General features: G+C 45.1%; 1 protein-coding gene across 1 annotated transcript in view; it reads left to right on the top strand.

Annotated features, from left to right (window-relative positions):
• LOC126191123 (uncharacterized) overlaps positions 1-20,633 on the top strand; it is a 96,340-nt gene that overhangs the window by 63,883 nt on the left and 11,824 nt on the right. The window contains exon 5 of the mRNA XM_049931870.1: positions 2,596-2,730. Within this exon, the coding sequence (XP_049787827.1) occupies positions 2,596-2,730 (135 nt within the window). The remainder of the gene's footprint in view (positions 1-2,595; positions 2,731-20,633) is intronic.

Genomic DNA, 20,633 nt, shown 5'->3' with positions numbered 1-20,633 from the left:
ATTTAAATACGATACTGAAGTTGCTGTCTTGTTCAGAATTACGATGCCACGTTCCTTCTTATACGCGTGCTCGCATGGTCTAAAGGCCAGTCCACCACGTGCGGTAAGCGGGAGATCCGGGATCGAGTCCCTGTCCGGCACGAATTTTCACTGTCGTCATTCCAGTATACAACTGATAGTTGTCCATGTTCGTGAATACGAGTACATTTCATCTTATGTACATCACTTAGACTCTAACTTTGCGTTTCGATGACGAATAGGGGAAGAACGTATAACGACACAGAAACTTACAGTTCTGCAATTATACTGTAGCTCTGTAAAAACTGCATACTTTGCCAAACAACATCCATTTTGTGACTCTTGTGAAGATGTTGGTCATAACTGTGTGGTCAGCGGTGATGTTAGTTCAGCGAATTGTGTTTCTTATGAATTACTTTCGCTAACTTTTACAGACTGCACACAAATGCAGAGTTGTAAAAATTAATTATGTTGGTGAGTGGTAGGACGAACATAACTCCATTCGGTTTTGGTAGCTTGGGTACTCATCGTGTTACCAGTGCTTTTGAGACTCTTCGACTCTTTTCCTTACGATTTTTCATTCCCTTGTCGGGACTGGCTGGGAGCAGTTAGCTCAAAGGCTTCACTTGAGCGTTGCTTTTGACTTGAAGATAATATCTAGCCAGATATGGTAAACAGCCGGGCGGAACGGTATTGCGGCTCGGAGGGTGGACATGAGGTGGATGTGTGCAGCCAATGTTGGTTGCCGGAGGGGTTTGCCGTGTGGCCGGCGGGTATTGGCTGAAATTGTGGCAGCGCTCGGGCTGTAGTGGGGTGTCGTAGGAACGGAGGCGCTGGACCGTTCAGGCTGGGAAGTAGACCAGGCGGGAAAGAGTGGAAGGGGACTGGTTCTGGGAATTTTGGGGTGGCATTCGGATCAAAGATGGAATGAGAAGATATGTGATTGTTGAAATAGCAGTGATTACATCGAGGTTTATACGCTGACGAGACAAAACATAATGACCACTGTCCACCGCAACGTCGGATGCCGCCTGGTACCGCTACTTACACGTGACGCAGTAACAAAAAGATCTAAGAGGGGCAGACACGGACTGCGGATCACACAAGCGAAGATATGGGTAGGACATGGGGAAACTCATTGAAAAAGATGGTTCAAATAGCTCTGAGCACTATGGAACTTAACTTCTGAGGTGATTAGTCCCCTAGAACTTAGACCTACTTAAACCTAACTAAGCTAAAGACATCACACACATCCATGCCCCAGGCAAGATTCAAACCTGCGACCGTGGCGGTCGCGCGGTTCCAGACTGAAGCTCCTAGAACCGCTCGGCCACTACGACCGACGGAAACCCATTGAGATAAGCGACATTGACTGATTGCTATCACGCAGAGCGTGTGAATGAGCATTTAGAAAACGGTGAAGCTGGTCGAATGTTCACATGCCACTCTCGTGAGCGCCTACGGAGAGATATAGAAATACGGTGGAACTACGACTAGGCGGTAAGTGGTCGGACGTCCAGGACTCTTCACAGAATGAGGGTTGCGGAGGCTTGTCTACTTTGCAAGGTAGAACAGCTGGTGATCTGTGGCATCTCTGTCTAAAGAGCACAATGCTGCTGCACGCACAAGTCTTTCGGAGCACACCACTCATTGTACATTGTTGAACATGAAGCTCCGCAGCAGGCCACACCCACGTGTCTACATGTTGAGCCAGCAACATTGTCAATTGCGATTGCAGTGGGAAAGGGACAATCGAGATTCGACCGTCGATCAGTGGAAACGTGTCAGCTCTTCGGGTGAATCACACTTTTGCTACACTAGATCCACGGTCGTCTGCGCAAATGCCATCACCGAGGTGCAAGGCGGCTGTAAATGCGCAGTGCGCGACGGACGCAGCCTGGTGGAAGCAGTAATAAGATATGGCAGACATTCTCCTGCGTTTGGATTGGAGACGTGATGGGAATCGAAGACACTCTGACAGCTGCGGACCACCTGCATCCTTTCAAGCTTGATGTCTTCCCCGATGGCGATGTCGTCTTTTAGCAGTATAATTGTTCATGTCTCGAAGCCACAACCGTGCTACAGTGGTTTGAGAAGCTTCATAGTGAACTCACGTTGATGTCTCGTGTGGGATACATCTAGGTACGCAAATCAGCGGGCCGTTATTTACGCAAATTACGCAACCTATGCGTAGACATGTAATGCCACACACCTCTACAAACCTACCAACCTACAGAATCATTGACGTATTTCGTTGCAAATATGGAGAAAAGAGATATTAAGAAGGTGGTCATCATGTTTTGACTCATCAGTGTATGTTATAGGCGTGGGCAAGCGTAGGGGATTGTTTGCCTGGAGTGGTACATCGTCACTACCTATGGTGAATATTTGTCAGGTTTTGTGTGCACAGATTTCGTCCCACATCCACGGGGTGGTATTGATTTCTTCCGGCACGGGATTCGAGCTTGGCTTTGCGTTTAGTGGCCGTGCTGTCCCTTCGCGCAGTGTGGGTGTGTGTCTCCCCGGGAGGCCCAGCAGCGACGCACTACGTCACCGCTCTGCTGTGCTGTTCTGCAGGTGGCGACCGGGGCCGGCACCATGTCGCACTACTTCAACCTGCACGTGGTGGCGCCGGCCGCCTTCATCCTGGGCAGCGGCGAGTACCACATCGGCGAGGGCAGCACCATCTCGCTCGTCTGCATCATCGAGAACGTAAGTCCGGCCGGCGGCGAACGCCTTCCGTGTACTCGCAGTGGCCGTAGCAGTCTTTCCGAGTGTTGTTGCGGACTAGACGAAGAGCGCTTGCTAAACGTTGCACACATCTTTTTTTTTGCACTGTCTTCTTTAGTAACCATTTGTTAGTGTGATCAAAGAGACGAATCACGCGGTTAGTGAAGTGAAGAGTTTCAATAGGTGAAGCAAGTGGATTATACTTTGCCATGTCATGACCTGAAGCCTGTATTTGCAAATAACCTGATGGACCATGGCTAACTCTACATCTACGTTCCATACTCCGCCGTCTACCTTGCGGTGTGTGACGCAGGGTACTTTGAGAACCACTGTCACTTCTCCCTTTTCCTGATCCACCTGCGAATGGATGGGGGGAGGAACGGGTGCTGGTACGCACCCGCCGGGGCTCGAGTCTAATTTTATCTTCATGGTCTCTTCGCGACATATAGTAGGATGCACTTTGGCTTTTGCAATTTTAACAGTAAACTACACTGTGACGAAGACTGCCTCTCTTGCAGCATCTTCCGCTGGAGCTGATTAAGGATATCCGAGATTGCTTCGTCCTTACTAAGTGAATCTGTATCGAACCGTGCTTCTCTCCTTTGCATTTTCTCTACTTTCTCTACTAATCCACTGCTACCAGTGATAGTTCTCCAATAGTGTAATCATAAAATAATGAGTCTTCGTGTCTATCCATACACGGCATGTTATATTTGCGATCCTCTGCGGGTCTTCCTACATTTCCCGTTGCGACTCCTCTGTACACAAAAGAGAAAAACCTCATGGAACTTTCGACATTGTCTACGAGGTCACTTAGATATAAATATTCGCTAAGTATCACGTGGACAGTTACTACATAGCGGTTGTTACGCGGGCAGACACATACTACGTTTACAAGCCACAACCACATCCTCTCACAACATGGATGTTGGACTCAGAGCGGTCCTACCCGACCCACAAATCTCTCTGGATCCACAAGGTGATGCTATGCCCTTGTTGGAGGTGACTTTGGAAGAACCACGAGAGGTTATATTTACCGGTGCTACCAACAAGACGCCAGGCCCTGACAAAATCCACCTTGAATTTTACAAACGGTATTTCCATCTTATGGGTCCAACGTCGTTCGGGATGTACAGAGAACTCCTGGACCCGCTTTCCAAGTATCGACTGAATTCAGTGAGGTCATCTTGATTCTGACGCCCAAGCCCGGCAGACGCCGACGTCCGCTTGATTTTCGCCCACTGACAGTGCTAGACACTGAGTACAAACTGTTGACACACACCCTCCGTGACACGCCAATATCTGCGGTAATAGCGGCGATTCACACTGATCAAACTTGCCTCGGAGGCAATGCTAATGTGTTTACGACGTTCAGCACCTGTAGAGACGTAGTGGCGTTGATTAAAGCATGCCGTCTGCGAGGTGGTCTTATTGCCCTGGATTTTGAACATGCTTTCGATCGCGTCGATCATTGATTCCTGCGTGCAGTTACGGAACATATCAGTATCCGCACGTAATGACATCTGTTGTGTTTCGTTTGATTCATGAGGCGGTCACGAAGATTGTGGTAATTGGCTATCGGTTCGCTTCCGTCCATGTCAACAGGTCCGTGAGACAGGGCTGTCCTCTTTCGGCCATTGTCCTCGAACCCACTCACGGACTGCGGCGACGCTTTGAAGGACTTAACCTACGCTCCGTGACCTTTGCATCTGGTGCGTATGCCCAAATGTGATGTTCTTAGCACGGGCTGGTGACGAAATACGGACAGCGCTTTCCTGGCTGCAGCAGCATGGGGCGATGGCAGGCAGTGTGACCAACTTATGGAAATCACACTACATGGAGGTGAGACGAGGCATGCCGGCAGAACCGCATGTACCCCTCACATGGTTCCAATGCTAAAATGTACAGGCATATAGTTCCATCGACAAATACAACGTACGTCGGCCTTTACGTCAGATCTTACGACAATGCCGCACACAGGCTCGTCTCAGTAAATTTGTATCGTTGGATATTTTGCAACTAGCTCGGTATGTCAATGTGTACATGGCTTCTCAGCTTAAACACTACGCCCAAGTATTACCCATGACAGACACGGTGGCTTCCAGGATACAGGCGGTGTTGCGACATGTTGTAAATGCTGCTGCAGTTTCTACGATCCGCTTTGTTCCTCTTACTTTATACCCGGCGACACACACACACACACACACACACACACACACACACACACACACACACACACACAAAGAACGTGTTGGACTCATTACGTCAAGCACAGAGATCTGGTACTGTACTTTCGCTCAGTGCAGCAACTCTGGCTTTCAGCAACAGACAATTTTACTGGCACCCTGATAGCAGAGGCGGTCCCACACACACTGGTACCTGTTGGACAATTGTCCACGGGACGGGGCTTTGGTGATCTCCGGAATTCCATAATGCGCGGTCTCAACGGTAGCAGTGGAAGACAACGAACCATGTGGTACCTTAGGATTGGCCGTGTCGGGTCGTTGTATTGGCTGACGAACCTCATCAGGCGTCGTCGCTTCGTCGGGTAGTTGTACTGCGCTGTTTCTTATGTCGCTTCGGCTATTTCTTTTTACGCTGTCCCGCCTCTGTGTGCGGCGCAGAGCCATGCTCTTCGGCACTGAGCCTGTACACAGAGGGTGGCACTGTACAGTGGCTGCATGGCCGTCGGACAGTCAGCGGACTGGCCAGGAGGGAGCCTTTCCGTACACTGGCCTGCGAGACCCCCAGTCCTCACCCCATCAGACTTCTTCTTCGGGGGCTACAGGAAGGGCGAGGTGTGCTCCACCCCCGTTGACTCACAGGTGCAATTAGTTGCGAGAGTTCTTGCAGCAGCCACAGAGGTATTTTCCAGCGAACGCGGGAGTCCCTTTTACGTCGATGCCGGCGCCGCGCTGAGACTAGTAGTGTTCATTTTGAACACTTATTGTAACGTAACAGTGATCGTAACTACAATGCAATGAGAAGTGCTTAATACGGTTTTATTCAAAATCACGCATAATAACCTAGTGCATACTCAGTACCCAACAATACACGCTTCCGACACATGTTTGCCTTACGAAATATGTTTTTTTTTTCTTTCCGTTATATTCCCTGTTAGTTTGGGCACTCAAGTTTTGAACACCTTGTACATGTTAAACTCGCAGGCGCCGTGAACAGAAGGCGACATTATTCCGTATTTTAATGATTTAAAAAAAAAGATTCATTATTACAGGCGTTTCTGCACGAAAATGCAGTAACCTATTTTTGTTCTGTTGTACTTGAAAGTATAAGCAATTACAATGATCTAAATAGTATAGACGAGTGGGTGCAATCTACTATACAGGGTGAATTACCTAAAACTTGCACCGCTACTGTTGTGGAAATAGAAGTGTTAATGATGTGCAATTTTCACAGAATGGATTGGTAGTCAGGAATAGTAGGGAGGTGGCGGCACAAGAACAATTTTGATATCAAATTGGAACGCAAATTAATTAAATTCATCAATTAATTACCCCTAACCACTCCTCCACCCCCACCCTGAGACGACGTCCGGTGATTACATCAGCTGGCACGTGGGTCGCCACCCCTCCCAACCCTTCCCCCTCCACAACCAACTCTATTGGCGGGAATTCCCAATTTTATCGGGAATTCCGAATTTTGGCGGGAATTTCGAATTTCGGTGGGAGTTTCTCGGTCTCAGGGCTGTGTTGACGTCGCACCCCACCTCCCTCCCTGAAACTAGTGGGAAATTAAAAATGTCGGTGCCCTTCCCGTATCTGAAACCCTATCCTTCTCATTCAAATGGTTCAAATGGCTCTGAGCACTATGGGACTTAACATCTGAGGTCATCAGTCCCCTAGAACTTAGATCTATTTAAACCTAACTAACCTAAGGACATCACTCACATCCAGGCCCGAGGCAGGATTCGAACCTGCAACCGTAGCGGTCTCGCGGTTCGAGACGGAAGCGCCTAGAACCGCTCGGCCCTATCCTTCTGAATGTAAGTGCCAAGTGCACGTCCCACCATGTGGAAACTGTTCAGATGCTGTACAGGAAGGTTAGGTTACTGTACTTTATTTATTATGTTTGGAAAACTAAAGTGAAGAACGGTCCTAATTACGTAATTATCATAAACGTCGGCCCTAATTACACAACTATATGCGTAGCTCTTCACAAGGTGTGCCTAAAATCGCAATAATTTAAAAAATTGACGATGCCGTACAACTCGTGTTATCCTGCTGGGAAAATGTTTCGCAATACCACTAGAAACTAGTGGGAGACGTACTCAAACTCACCCCTCACATGCCTGCTGGCAGGAAACATGAAGGAGTGAAAGGTACTATCCGCAGTTATGGCGGGAATTGTGTTCCACTGACGAGCTGTTGGTGTTGGAGAGAGACGAGTTTAATAGGTGCTTTACCTGTGAGTATGCAGCTGAGGACTGCGTGTACCGCTGTTTGACTTGAGACTTCGGTACAAAGCCTCCTGGTGCGCTGCTCGACAGTCACACTGCAACCAGCAGCTCGAAAGGCCAAGGCTACTCGCATAACTGATGTAAAATGATTCACTGTTCTAATTACACATCGAAACTGTCGTTAACGGTACCAGCACTCGTAAACAGCGGCTCATAATGTAACACAAGTACTGAGGATTAGCAAAAAACACCCTAATAACACATCTAGGGCAAAAGCTGACCTCAGAAGTTTGCATCAGGAGAGATTGGCGGCAACTGCAGCTGTGTCCTCCTCGATCGGCAATCACAAAGTATCTTAGAGCCAGTGTTACCCTCCCCCGCCCCTTTTACCACCCGTCATCTCTCCCTCCTCACCGTAGGTAGTGATACAGGCCTGTTCTATCTTGTCGCTGATTATCCACAAAGATATCCTTCCTGTACCACTGACATACTGTCTCCAGTCTTCGGAAATCAGTCACAGATAGACAAAAGACAAGAACGAGACGCTTCATGCAATCAGTTAGATGTATTTCTCGGAAAGACTACACCTCCTGGAACTACAACGAAATTCGAAGGAAGTCTCCAAATCGCTTTTTCAAAAGGCCGCTGCTTGTATCCCATGACCGACGGTAGGCCTGAGCTAGCGTGAGAATGTGGATCCTCCCCATGTCATACCCGGAACGGTGTGTAGTTGCGCTACGTCCGGGACAGGGTTACAATGTGGATCTACCACCCATTATATCTGGAACGGTGACTAGAGTAAGATCCCCAGTGTGGTCATCTGGTTGTGAGTGACTGGGTGCATTTGAATACAGTTTTGTACTATACCGTCCGACTAATGTTCTGTTCTATCTTGTACATAACAATAATACTCACGAAGCATTTCCTCCATCCTTCCAACGGACATCTAGCGCTAGCGGAACTGGGATGATCATGCGCCGTCATTGTGGATCTTTTAAGAGTATAAAAGGAGGTGTGATAGGTGCAGCATGATGCTGTTATTACTGGAGAATCTAGACGATATTGTTATGAAATATCGGTAAGACAACTTGCATCGGAGATGTTATGCTCTTTAGCAGGATGAATTTAAATATGCTTACAACCCCTAAGAATTGTTTTGCGAAGGGTTTTTCGTTACTTGCGGGGCTGTAGCACCGTTAAAACTAACGTACAAGTGGTTCACATCAAGACTTCGCGATTGGTAACATGCGTGCATAGTCTCTATATGTACGTATGTAGAGCCGTCAGCGCCGGACGGCTGAGGTTCAGATGCGTAATTTGCTAACAGTTCGTCTACAAATTATGTTGCCGGGGACGCGTACTGTGTAAGTACCGAGGAGGGGAACTCTCACGTTCTAAGAGGCTAAGTAAAGTCGACACACTGTCAACTAACGAATAACGTATTAGTAGGATGAAAAAAAAAATCTACAGTTTGTAGACGTCCTTACATATCTGTTGTGGCGTATCAGAGTTGGAAGGTATAAATAAAAGTAGCGAAGCTCATCTGGCAAGCAATAGAAGCATACACTTATTGGGAAAAAATATCAGAGCAACAGAAAAAATCAACTCTGTAGACACGTCAACTCCCTGTTGCAGATCACTGCACGGTACAGTCCAAGTCAGATGAACGTGTAGAACTGTGCCAGACTTTGAGTTTCCATCAAGTGCCTCCCTACATGAGTCTTATGTGTCGAAGCAGTACACGGATTTGTTTCAGAACACGAGTTTCCAATCTGCACCGCCCGTTCAGCCTCGTCTACGTAAATAGTGTTCGGAACGTTACTAACTTTTGATGATCTCCATGTCCAAAATGCTTGCAAGTAGATAACCAAGAAGAGGTGAATTGTTAGGATGTTTTGGTAAGCTGGTGTGCAGCACACCAAAATATCCTTGCATAAAATCAAACAACGATTGGATATGCCGGCAATATGACCATATACATAACGAAAACAAATTGATTCTGTGAAAACTGCACGTCAATAGCTCTTTCGATTTCACCATATATAACTGCTCGAAAACATTCCTAGAATCTCAACTGTAGACGCTGAATTTGTAATTCTTATTAAAGACTACCTTCTCTCGTTTTAGTGCCACACCACACTGTTGCAAGACAGGATATAAAACAATTCATGTCTGAAAGATAACTATATGCTCTTGTTATTTCCCATTTACAAAATATTTATAATGTATCAAAACCAGATCAAGGTATTTCTCTACATCTACATCTACATGTGCTCAGATACTCCTCAAGCCACGGTACGGTGCGTGGCAGAGATACTAGTCATCCTCTCCCCTGTTCCACTCCCAAATAGAACGAGAGAAAAACGACTGCCGATATGCATCAGTATGAGACCTAATTTCTCGTCTATTATCTTCGTGGTCCTTACACACTGTTTATGTTGGTGACAGTAGAATCGTTCATCAGTCAGCTTAAAGTGCCGGTTCTTTAATTTTTTTTCAATATTGTTCCTCGAAAATAACGTCGGCTTTCCACCTGGGATTCCCATTTGAGTTCCGGAAACATACCCGTAACACCTACACGTTGATCAAATCTACAGGCGACATATCTAGCGGTCCGCCTCTGAATTGCTTCGATGTGTTGTTTCAGTCTGACCTGGTATGGATCCCAAATACTAGAGCAGTACGCAAGAACAGGTCGCACCAGCGGCTTATGCGGTCTCCTTTGCATGTTAACCACACTTTTCTCCAAACAAACCCACGTCCACCAATGCCTTCCCTACCACAGTTCTCACACTTTCGTTCCATTTCATATCGCTTTGCAACTTTACGTCCAGATATTTAAACGACAACGCTGTGTCAAGCAGGACACAACTAATACTGTATCTGAACATAACAGCCTTGTTCTTCCTGCTCATAGGAATTACTTTACATTTTCTCACTTTTAGAGCTAGCTGCTGTTCATAACACCAAATAGAAATTCTGTCTAAGTCGGCTTGTATCTTCCTAAAGCCACCCAACTTCAAGACCTTCCCTTACACCACAGGATCATCAGCAAACAACTGCAAATTGCTGGCCACTCTGTATACCAAATCATTGATGTATAAGGAGAACAACAGTGGTCCTATCACACTTCCCTGACGATACCCTTATCAGATGAGCACTCGCCATCGAGGACAACATACTTGGTTCTATTAGTTAAGAAGCCTTCGACCCACTCACATATCTGTGAACTTTCGTCGTCTGACCAAGGCTTTTCCTTTTTTTGTTGAAGGTATACTAGAAAAATTTAAACTGACGTTGCTGAGCTGCTAATATAGCCTTTCCATTATTTTTGTTCTTAGGTTATGTTCGACAGTTGGTACAGAAATGAACTCTCGAGTCAAGCTGATGCATGTACCAATTGAAATTAAGCTGCCCATTGCAGGGTTTGAAATACAAAATGTGATCAGTGGCCCTCAACTACATACCCTCTGACTCAGAGTTGTAATATTAAAAGTTTTGGCTGGTCTCGTAGTCTAGGGGCTGGGATACGTAGTTGCCGCATTACGAGCCAACTTCTGCTGGGTCTACAGTATACAATATGAATACACACATGAATCGAATGTTCGAAGGTGCCTATCACGCGGCAATTGCGAATTTTGAATGTTACACAGAAATTTATAAATGAAAGGTTGCAATTAAATAAAATCTGCAGGTACTATTTTTAACGACTTTAAATGATGAGTAAGATAGCAGAAGTGCCTTTAAGAATGCCGTTTACTACTGTAAAACACTTATTGGTGTCGATGGTTCAGCAATTAAATAAAATATAATTTAAATAACAAGGAAACAATGGACTCCTACTTCACGTAATTAGTTATGAACAACAACATAGCTCGCGAGATATTCACTTCTAAACACATACTACGTCTTCACTGCAGAAGCCACGGAAATCTCACAAGGGCACAAGTCAGCACTACGAAATATTTCTATCGCCCGCGACGACACGCAAACTGCTCCACTCTCCCACGTAGTCCCTGCGACCCCCGTCTTGCTCCCCGTCCAGGACCCCTTGTCCCGTCCAACACTCCTCCCCCACTTCCATCCAGTCTCCCCATTAACTAGCGCTGTGATTTGGCTAGAGCGCTCCCGCCATTTCTTCAAGACAACGCAAACATATTGAAACACATGCGAAATACTGGATTTACATTTAAATAACTTGAAATTAAATAAATATTCCTATGGCTGGACCATAAACACGCTCTAACACACATTATTAAATACATAAATAAATCAAATAAACATATATCAAAGGAATCGAAAGAAAAGCTAGACCAGTAGCCAAATGACTCTGTGCTTTCTAAAACACAGTAAATATTTAACCATTTTCTTCATGAACAGTATATATCCGATATAAACAAATACATAGACGAATAAATATATTTATAAGCATGCTGCTACCATTTCTTTCGTGTAACTGCTGAGTACTTATGGCCTGACGCGATTAATAGTTAGCCAACTGTCATTCAGTCAAGATGGTATACTCAGTGACGAAGCAAAGCAGTAGGCTCTGCCACGAATATCGACTCTTAGACAACGTGCTAATAGTGCATTTTAATACAACAGTATGCCATCTTAGGCCATTTATAAGACTTTAAACACTTGATAATGGCACTTTGAAGCCGAAATCATGATTGTGTAAGTGTAAATGTAACACTGTAAATAAACAACAGTCTAATGGCGGTACTGACTTTAAAGTCCTTCTACTATGTTGATGAATATCTTAACAGGGAGTGTTATCCCATCTTAATTAAAAATGTCTGTTAGGTTTAGGTTTCGACAGCACTTGGTCATAACACTCAAGATTAGGTATTCTGTATATAATAAATTAATTAAATTTGCATAACTATGTTTCATTCTGACAGCGTGTTAATTCCGTAAATATTGGCAGTTCCAGTTCACTGTAACGTATTCACCATTTTGACAATCTCCTGGAAATGATCAGAGTTGTGAGTATTATATTCAAATGATTTCCGTTTTTTTATCTTATGCTCTCTTATCTCATTTTTGGGTCTGTGGAATGAAAACTGAAACTGACACAATCTAATCTAACAAAAAAGGAAATGAGCGTATGGCATCGTTGGCCGCCGGCCGCGGTGGCCGTGCGGTTCTGGCGCTGCAGTCCGGAACCGCGAGGCTGCTACGGTCGCAGTTTCTAATCCTGCCTCGGGCATGGGTGTGTGTGATGTCCTTAGGTTAGTTAGGTTTAAGTAGTTCTATGTTCTAGGGGACTGGTGACCTCAGAAGTTGAGTCCCATAGTGCTCAGACCCCATCCAGGGAAGTTTGGCCGCCAAGTGCAAGTCTTCCTTCATTCCATGGGAGGCGAAAACGTTACCACCCAGCTAAGCAGGTGGACAGCTTATCTAACAGATCTACAGCCTTAAAGGCATCGTCAGATATTATACTCTAAGGTCTAAGCAGTATGTGTCATTCTTTGCCGCCTTGAAGAAAGAATACGATTCAGTAGGACATAAAGTTCTGTTAAAGATCACTAATGAATTCCGCGTCTATCTTTAATTTCTTGCTGAAATTGCAGCCACCGTGACGTATATAGATTGCAAGGTAAAGTTCCTATGATGAGTCTTTCTCTCTTTGGAGATCGAAGTAGGAGTCAGGCAAGGTGATGGTCTTTCTCCGATGCTTTTCAACCGTGTTCTTGAAACGACTATAGCCCGATAAAAATCGGAACTTTATCCAAGTGAAACATGGTAGACTGTTTAGCTTTCGCCGGTGATTTTTCCATTCCGTCAAACAACGTTGAAACAGCTAGGATTGATTTCGAAATGTAATTTTATCCAAGTGAATCATGGCAGACTGTTTAGATATTGCCAGCGATGTTGTCACTCCGTTAAACAACTTTCAAACTGCTAGGATTGAAATTGAGATGTTAAACGAAACCGCCAACCAAAGTGACTCTATGTACCATTTGAGAAAGGAAAAGGAATGACTAATATCTAACGACCCCGAAAAACGCCGCACAAAATATGGGGACATCAGCAGAGTAGAAAAATTTAAGCAGTATGGTGCGATCTTTATTAAAAACGGACTGGAAAGGGAAGTACTTAAGGAACGTACCCCTAAACCTGAAATAGCCCAGCAAACGTCGCGCATTATCTATAACAAAAAAATACCTTGGCCAAAGACTAACGAAGATACACTGATGAGTCAAAACATTATGACCACCTGCTTAATAGCTTTAGAACAAAATGCATCCCTGATTCTGCGTGTAAAGTATCCGACAGTTTGCTGGTAGGTTTGTGGAGGTATGTGACATTAGATGTCTACGCGCAGGTCATGTGATTCGCGTAAATAACGGCCGCTGATTCGCGTGCGCGATGATAGCAGCAATAGCGACACAGAAGGCTTTGGTTACCGGGACATCAACGTGAGTTCACTATAATACTCTACGGATGAATGAAGCAAAGTTCTGGCTCCCAGTCACGGACGGTTTTACTGCTGAAAGATGACATCGCCCTCGGGAAAGACACCAAGCATGAAGGAATGCAGGTGATTCGCAGTTGTCAGCGTTTCTTCGATTTCTAGCGCAAGGTCCGGTGCAAGCGCAGGTGAACGTCTACCAGAGCATCATACTGCTCCCATCAGGCTGTGACCGTAGCGCGCTGCACATTTAGAGCCGCCTTTAACATCGATAATGGCGTTTGCGGAGACGACCGTCGACATGGTGTAGCAAAAATTTGATTCACTCAAGGAGCGACGCTTTTCCGTTGATCTACAGTCGAATCATGATGGTCCCACGCCCATTGCAATCATAACTGACAACGTCGTCGGGTCAACATGTGAACACCTAAGGGTGATCCTCTGTGGAGCTCCATGTTCAACAACATACGATGAACTGTGTGCTCTGAAATATTGGTGTGTGCACCAGCGTTGTACTCTTTCGGAAGAGATGCCACCTGTCCTACTTTACAGAACAGACAAGCCTCCGAACCCCACATTCTGTGAAGAGTCGTGGATGTCCAACCATTTAGCTCCTAGTGGTAGTTTAACTGTGCTTCTACTTCTTTCCATAGATCCTCACGACAGTAGCACAAAAACATTCGACCAGCTTCGCCATTTTCAAGAAACTCGTACACAAGCTCTGTGTAATAATAACCTGCTCTTTCTCAAAGCCACTTATGCCTGCCCTTTGTCGAAGCCACTTATGCCAATGGAATCCCCCATTTACATCCCATACCTTCGCTTGTGTGATCCCCCGTCAGTAGCTGGGTCGCTTATGTACTTTTGCTACCGCGTCACGTGCCAGCAACGCTACCAGGCAGTACCCGACGTCGCGGTGGACAGTTGTCATTACTTTTTGACTCATCCGTGTACATCACTGTGAACCGGTTCTGCAGCCAGCGCTCATGTAGCAGGCTAAACCCTATTCTTCAATGCAAATAAGAGCCTGTACGAAGAACGAAAAAGGGCTCAGACTCATTAGAGCAGAGCCAGCCACAGCGTGCCGAAATTCACATGTGCACCGAGTGTGAACCGCGTGCAGGCCGAGTGGTGGCCGCGTGCGGGCCGCGTCCGGGCCGCGTGCTGCCCAGTGCCCGGCCTGTCATTCGGCTTCGTCGGCCCTTCACGCAAGTACCTGGGACATTTCATTTATCACCGCATTTTCCGGCCGCCACAACTCTCTCTGTTCAGCAGAATCGTGGAGTCAGCGCTATTCGTTCTTCACTTTTTTTTATGATCTGAATTACTTTCTTAGCTCCAGTGTCTGTCTGAGTAAGCAGGGGCAGTCTAGAGATCTATCGAATTCTTCAAAATCAATGTGAATGACAGAAGAGAGGGATGAGAATTGTCAGTTCGCATAAGTTATGGGTACTGCATGTTTACTATGGAACAACATTACAATACCATGCAGAAAGTATTTAAAGATTTTATTAACAACGAAAGACAAAAAAATGTAAAAATCGAAGACCGGATTGATCTGTAAATCGATAAACACTTAGCGCTAAATATGTAGGCGTGGAGCACGTGAGGAAATTGGTGGTATGCATGGTAAAATTTCTGGAGTAGCACGCGTTATTCCAGTGTCAGTTACAACACTTTTCAGTAGAACTGAATGAAGAGTATGGAGACTTCATGTCTTACTTCAAAGTACGTCAGTTAAATCGAGATGCATGCCTGGAACAATTTTCCGATTTAAACTTCGCTATTGTTAAACTGATGAAGGAAGACGGATTGCAGGAACGAAAATTAGAACATTCGGAATGGATTACAGGTTTCACATTGTAAATGTACTGGACTACACACTGTCGAAAGGAAGTCATTGCAAGATAACTTCTTCCTGATATAATGGGGGTGCATTTAGAAAACTCTTGTTGTAGAAGGGACGCATTCTGACAAAGTCCAGTTCCCTAGGCTCACTGTCATTAAAGAGAAACCGAGGTGAGAAGAACTCACTGTGGCGCTGAAAGAATTAAAAGGATAGTTTTTAAAGGTTTTGAGGACACTGTCAATCTTACATCTGTTTCCGTTTCACATGAAAGCGTCCTGTGCACATGCAGATGCAACTGACCTGCACAGTAATTTCAGCTTTAATGAGAAATCTTTTTACGTTAAAACTGTCCAGAATATCTATATTGCTTCCTTCATGTAGTTGTCAAGGCTCCAAAGGCGATAGTGTATTTCGATCGACAGATTGGTGTGAAAGATCATTTTTAGATTATGAAACTAAATGTCACTATTACGTGGAAACCTGAGTACGATCTGTGTGAAATTGTCTGCACCTGTCTGTATGCCGAAGGTTTGTACGAGACAAAATTTATACTATGTCTTCAGTGCTCCAAAAATAATTAAATGGTAGTGAACATTTGTTTCGCTTTCAAACTATGTCGTTGACAAATGTGCCACATAAAACCAAATCTTACGCAGTGCGTCTACACTGCAAGTTAAATGCGTCGCGTCCGAAATTTCTCCCTCTTTCCCCTCCCCTCCTCGCTATCAGACGGAGTGACGTGGTGATGGGGGAAATGTGCAGTGAGGTAGAGCGACTTTGCACTTGTCCCCAGACGGGGTCTGTGGGCCGAAATCTTGCTGCCTCTTCATTAGGACAATCATGGGATCCAATTACTAGAATGGCATCCGCCAAAAAAGGTCCAACAAGGATATCTGTGGCAAAACAGGAAAAAAATACAGACTTCATTCGTAAAAGATGTGTACGACCTCCTCAAATGAATGGATGGAAACAGTCTGACCGAAAAGACCCACCACTTTCTTTAATTCGAACCTTAGAACCACAATGACCAGGTTAATAAATACCAAAGAAAAGAAAGCTTCGGACTCGTAAAAATCAAAAACTTAAAACACATGTGACAGGCACCTCTTCCATAAGAAGACAGTGGCCAGCGGGCTAGAGGAAGACCAGCGAGCGAAAAGCAGACGCGGCGCCACTTGGATGGAGGAGCGTAATCAAGCCCACGTAGAAGAATGGAGTATATCTGAGCTTCAAAAGAAAAAGAAGTCTCTGCTACATGTTGAAAGACTTAATGTCATGAGTCATGACACAGTCACAGTATTTAGTTTTCCAGCGATCCAGGAAACATCAATTTTATTGTAATTCCTTTGAGTCAATGACGAACACCTGCAGATCTTGAAGTATGCATACATAAATAGCTTGATGTACAGATATATCCATAATACAACACAGAGAATCAGAAATCAATTTAAGGACCATGGAAACATTTCCACACCTTACATGCAGTATCGTGTGGTTGAGATTGTGTAACCATAATGATTAGCCACACAAACTTCGCCACAAGATTTGTAAATCTGGTTATCATAAGGACCAGTACGACGGAAATATTGACACTGCCAGGAGATAGACTGGCAGGCGGCGACAGGTGACGTGCCAGCATTTTGGTCCGATAGATGGGTGAAGTGAGCTTTTGGTGCTGTCCAGGAGCTGAGGACCGCTGCCAAAGTGATGAGTTAAAACCAACAGCACAGTGGAGAAAATATTTGAGGGCATCGAGAAGGGGATATCCCGTAAAGACAGTTAGTCTGAGGAATAATGAAACTATTTGTAACAAGTTGTGTTTGTTAAATGCTTTTTATAAAATCTTAAAAGACCGCTATTGTGTTAGTCTTTTAAATTTCGCGTTGACCAAAATACGCTATTACAAAATAAATATGCGAGTACTAATGTATCAGGAAACAGCGCTCAGGTTCCAGTCTGCTGTAACGTCCTGTCGTTTCATCGACTGTTCTGCACAACTTAAACAGCATCTTAAGTGCAAACCTCTGATATCTGTGACTGATCACCATAAATTGGACTCCACCTACCGTAATAAAATTGGAGCAAAATATTTTTTGAGTCAAAGCTGTTTTTATGTTTGTTAGAGATGAGTCCACCCCAGAACTTCCCAATGCTTGTCCAACACAGAGCCTTTTGTTATCACAGCCTGTATTACCCTGCTACCCACTGGTACGTAATTGTAAGATAGAGACTGCCACATTTCACCGGCGGTGAACTTTCCCCCACAGCAAATGACATTTTACATTCAGCTCAGTATCGATGTGACTTCTGTTTCGTGAACTTCTACGATTATTGCACTCTTCGACATTCGCTGCAGCTGGCGGGTTTCATAATGAGCTGTCGTGTCTTGTAGTTCGTGTGTGACATGTTTATGCGTATACAAGAGATAAGACAGACTCTTCCAACTGTCCACTAGAGAAAAAAATGGCTAGTGGGGTACTGTAGGAACTTCATGTAGGAAACTGTATGGGTGAAATAGGGAGCGAAGAACTGGTAGAAGCTATTGGATTACATAGGGTAAAACTAGTACCACCTAAACTACATGGCGTTAGTACTTCCACCTGTGTGACACTCTGTTGTGGATTCTCCTACAGAGATCTACCAGCAGAGGTGGGATATTCGCGGAAATTAAAGTGACCTTCACGACTGACTTCCGTTTATTGGAACACAATTTCCATGAACCTGTTGGAAATTTCGATTCACACAACATTGTGATTGGTCTATGGTTAGTCAGTGGTGGGGTGCACGTTTTAGAATAATGTGTCTCAAATTTCTGCATAGATAAATATGTAGGAGATTTCAGAGTGTTCTTGGTAGGGACACCTCGTTACTACTTAAGCGAACGACCAACCGAAATTCCGGACACACTCTTTTGTATTTTTTCCATTCCTGTATTCGTATTTCGACAGCACATCTTAAGACATGGACAACGTTAATAATAGTACTCTGTATACTACGCTTGATATTGATATTTTTGTGGCAATGTGTGAAAGACTGAGACAAAGCAAATATAATCATTTTATGTATTTCAACTCATAAATTGATTTCAAGGATGGTAATAATAACAATATTTGTCGCCCTAAACAAACGAAAGAGAATGCCATGCTTCTCCAGTTCTGAAGTGTTTGCGTCTTTGTACTGCAGCCGTGACGAGATTTGACGATTTTATCAAAGAGCCAGGCAGGCGACTCGACGAGAGACACGGTTCTTGAGTTCGCTGGAATACAAAGAGCGCCGGCCGGCAGGAACAAGCGAGCAATTAAGTGAGCAGCGGCGCCGCTCTCCGGCTGTCTCCCTAGTTAGTCGCTTTGTTCTCGAATAATTCGAGGCGAGCGGCTGCAAAGGACTCGCTGCGCCTCTGGATACTCCTTAGCTCTGGATAATCAGGCGGTCTCGTTGTTCCAGTTTCAGCTGCAAGTGTCTGCGGGAAGCAGAAGGAGCAGTGGCTGCGACACAGCGTCTGATTCTGTGAGCTACGCAGGAGGGGGGGGGGGGGGGGGGGTCACAGGTAACGAGAGCAGCGAGGGAACTGCGTCTCGCGGTGGCGCTGCGTCTCCAAAAGTACAAAGAGCAACAGGGTTAAATGCTCACTTTTTCCAAACCCCGTAACTGTCTCATTCTGTTAACTTTGAAACTTGGCTCAAAGGTAACGGCGATGAAACTTGACGCCCTCCGATGTCACTCTTTGCCCCGACAATGCTTCAAACTGCAATATGTCAATGCACGTGAAAAAAAAGCCACAACTCAGAAGTTCATAGGACGTGTACATCTACATCTACATCTATACTCCGCAAGCCACCTGACGGTGTGTGGCGCAGGGTACCTTGAGTACCTCTATCGGTTCTCCCTTCTATTCCAGTCTCGTATTGTTCGGGGAAAGAAGGATTGTCGGTATGCCTCTGTGTGGGCTCTAATATCTGTGATTTTATCGTCATGGTCTCTTGACGAGGTATACGTAGGAGGGAGCAATATACTGCTTGACTCCTCGGTGAAGCTATGTTCTCGAAGCTTCAACAAAAGCCCGTACCGAGCTACTGAGCGTCTCTCCTGCAGAGTCTTCCACTGGAGTTTATCTATAATCTCCGTAACGTTTTCGCGATTACTAAATGACCCTGTAACGAAGCGCGCTGCTCTCCGTTGGATCTTCTCTATCACTTCTATCAACCCTATCTGGTACGGATCCCACACTGGTGAGCAGTATTCAAGCAGTGGGCGAACAAGTGTACTATAACCTACTCCCTTTGTTTTCGGATTGCATTTCCTTAGGATTCTTCCAATGAATCTCAGTCTGGCATCTACTTTACCGACGATTAACTTTATATAATCATTCCATTTTAAATCACTCCTAATGCGTACTCCCAGATAATTTATGGGATTAACTGCTTCCAGTTGCTGACCTGCTATACTGTAGCTAAATGATATGGGATCTTTCTTTCTATGTGTAAGGTCGGTTAATGATGTTACATTGCACCAAAATTCTGCCCAACGTCACCTTTGACGTGTGGCTTGATAGCAAGGTCATCACAGCCTTTTCGCCATCGTTTCAACCCTTCTCTTAACACCTTCGCGATGGAGATTAGGATCGCGACGCAGTTTTCGTATGAGTGACCGAGGAAAACATTTCACACACACCACCGCTCGGCGTCGGCACTAAAAGTCCTGAGAGGGTGGCATAAATCGTGCCAATGGAACTACACCTTACACTGGGGCGTTGATTCACACACATTTCGTGGTCGGAAAAGACTGTTCGCAATTGAGTGAGCTACAGTAACACATTGTTGACAAACTCGGACACTGCTGGCACCCTTGGACATTTCTGTCCCTCTCTAACGACATTTTTGTGGCTGCAAGTCCCTTAAACGTGATCTGACCCCTTTGGAGTGCACCACGACAGCAATTCGGGCTTTCGTGTACAGACCGACTAGGGACCGTTCAAAACCGTTGCACGATATGTGAACGTTATCGAAAGCAGTAATGGACTCTTATGCGTTTTCATCTCTTCTATTTAACCTGCTCCTGTGGCGTGATCACAGGTGGTGCGACGTTGACACATCTCTGAATAAATAGCAAAGGGTATGGGATTAAAAGGTTGGATTCCTATTGGGGGTCATAATATCCCTAGTTCTAAGATCTGTCCCAATTTGTCAAAACCCTCTAGATCA

Source organism: Schistocerca cancellata, chromosome 6, assembly GCF_023864275.1.
Source record: "Schistocerca cancellata isolate TAMUIC-IGC-003103 chromosome 6, iqSchCanc2.1, whole genome shotgun sequence".
Taxonomy (NCBI): Eukaryota; Metazoa; Arthropoda; class Insecta; order Orthoptera; family Acrididae; genus Schistocerca; species Schistocerca cancellata.
This window is presented reverse-complemented; position numbering and strand designations above follow the sequence as displayed.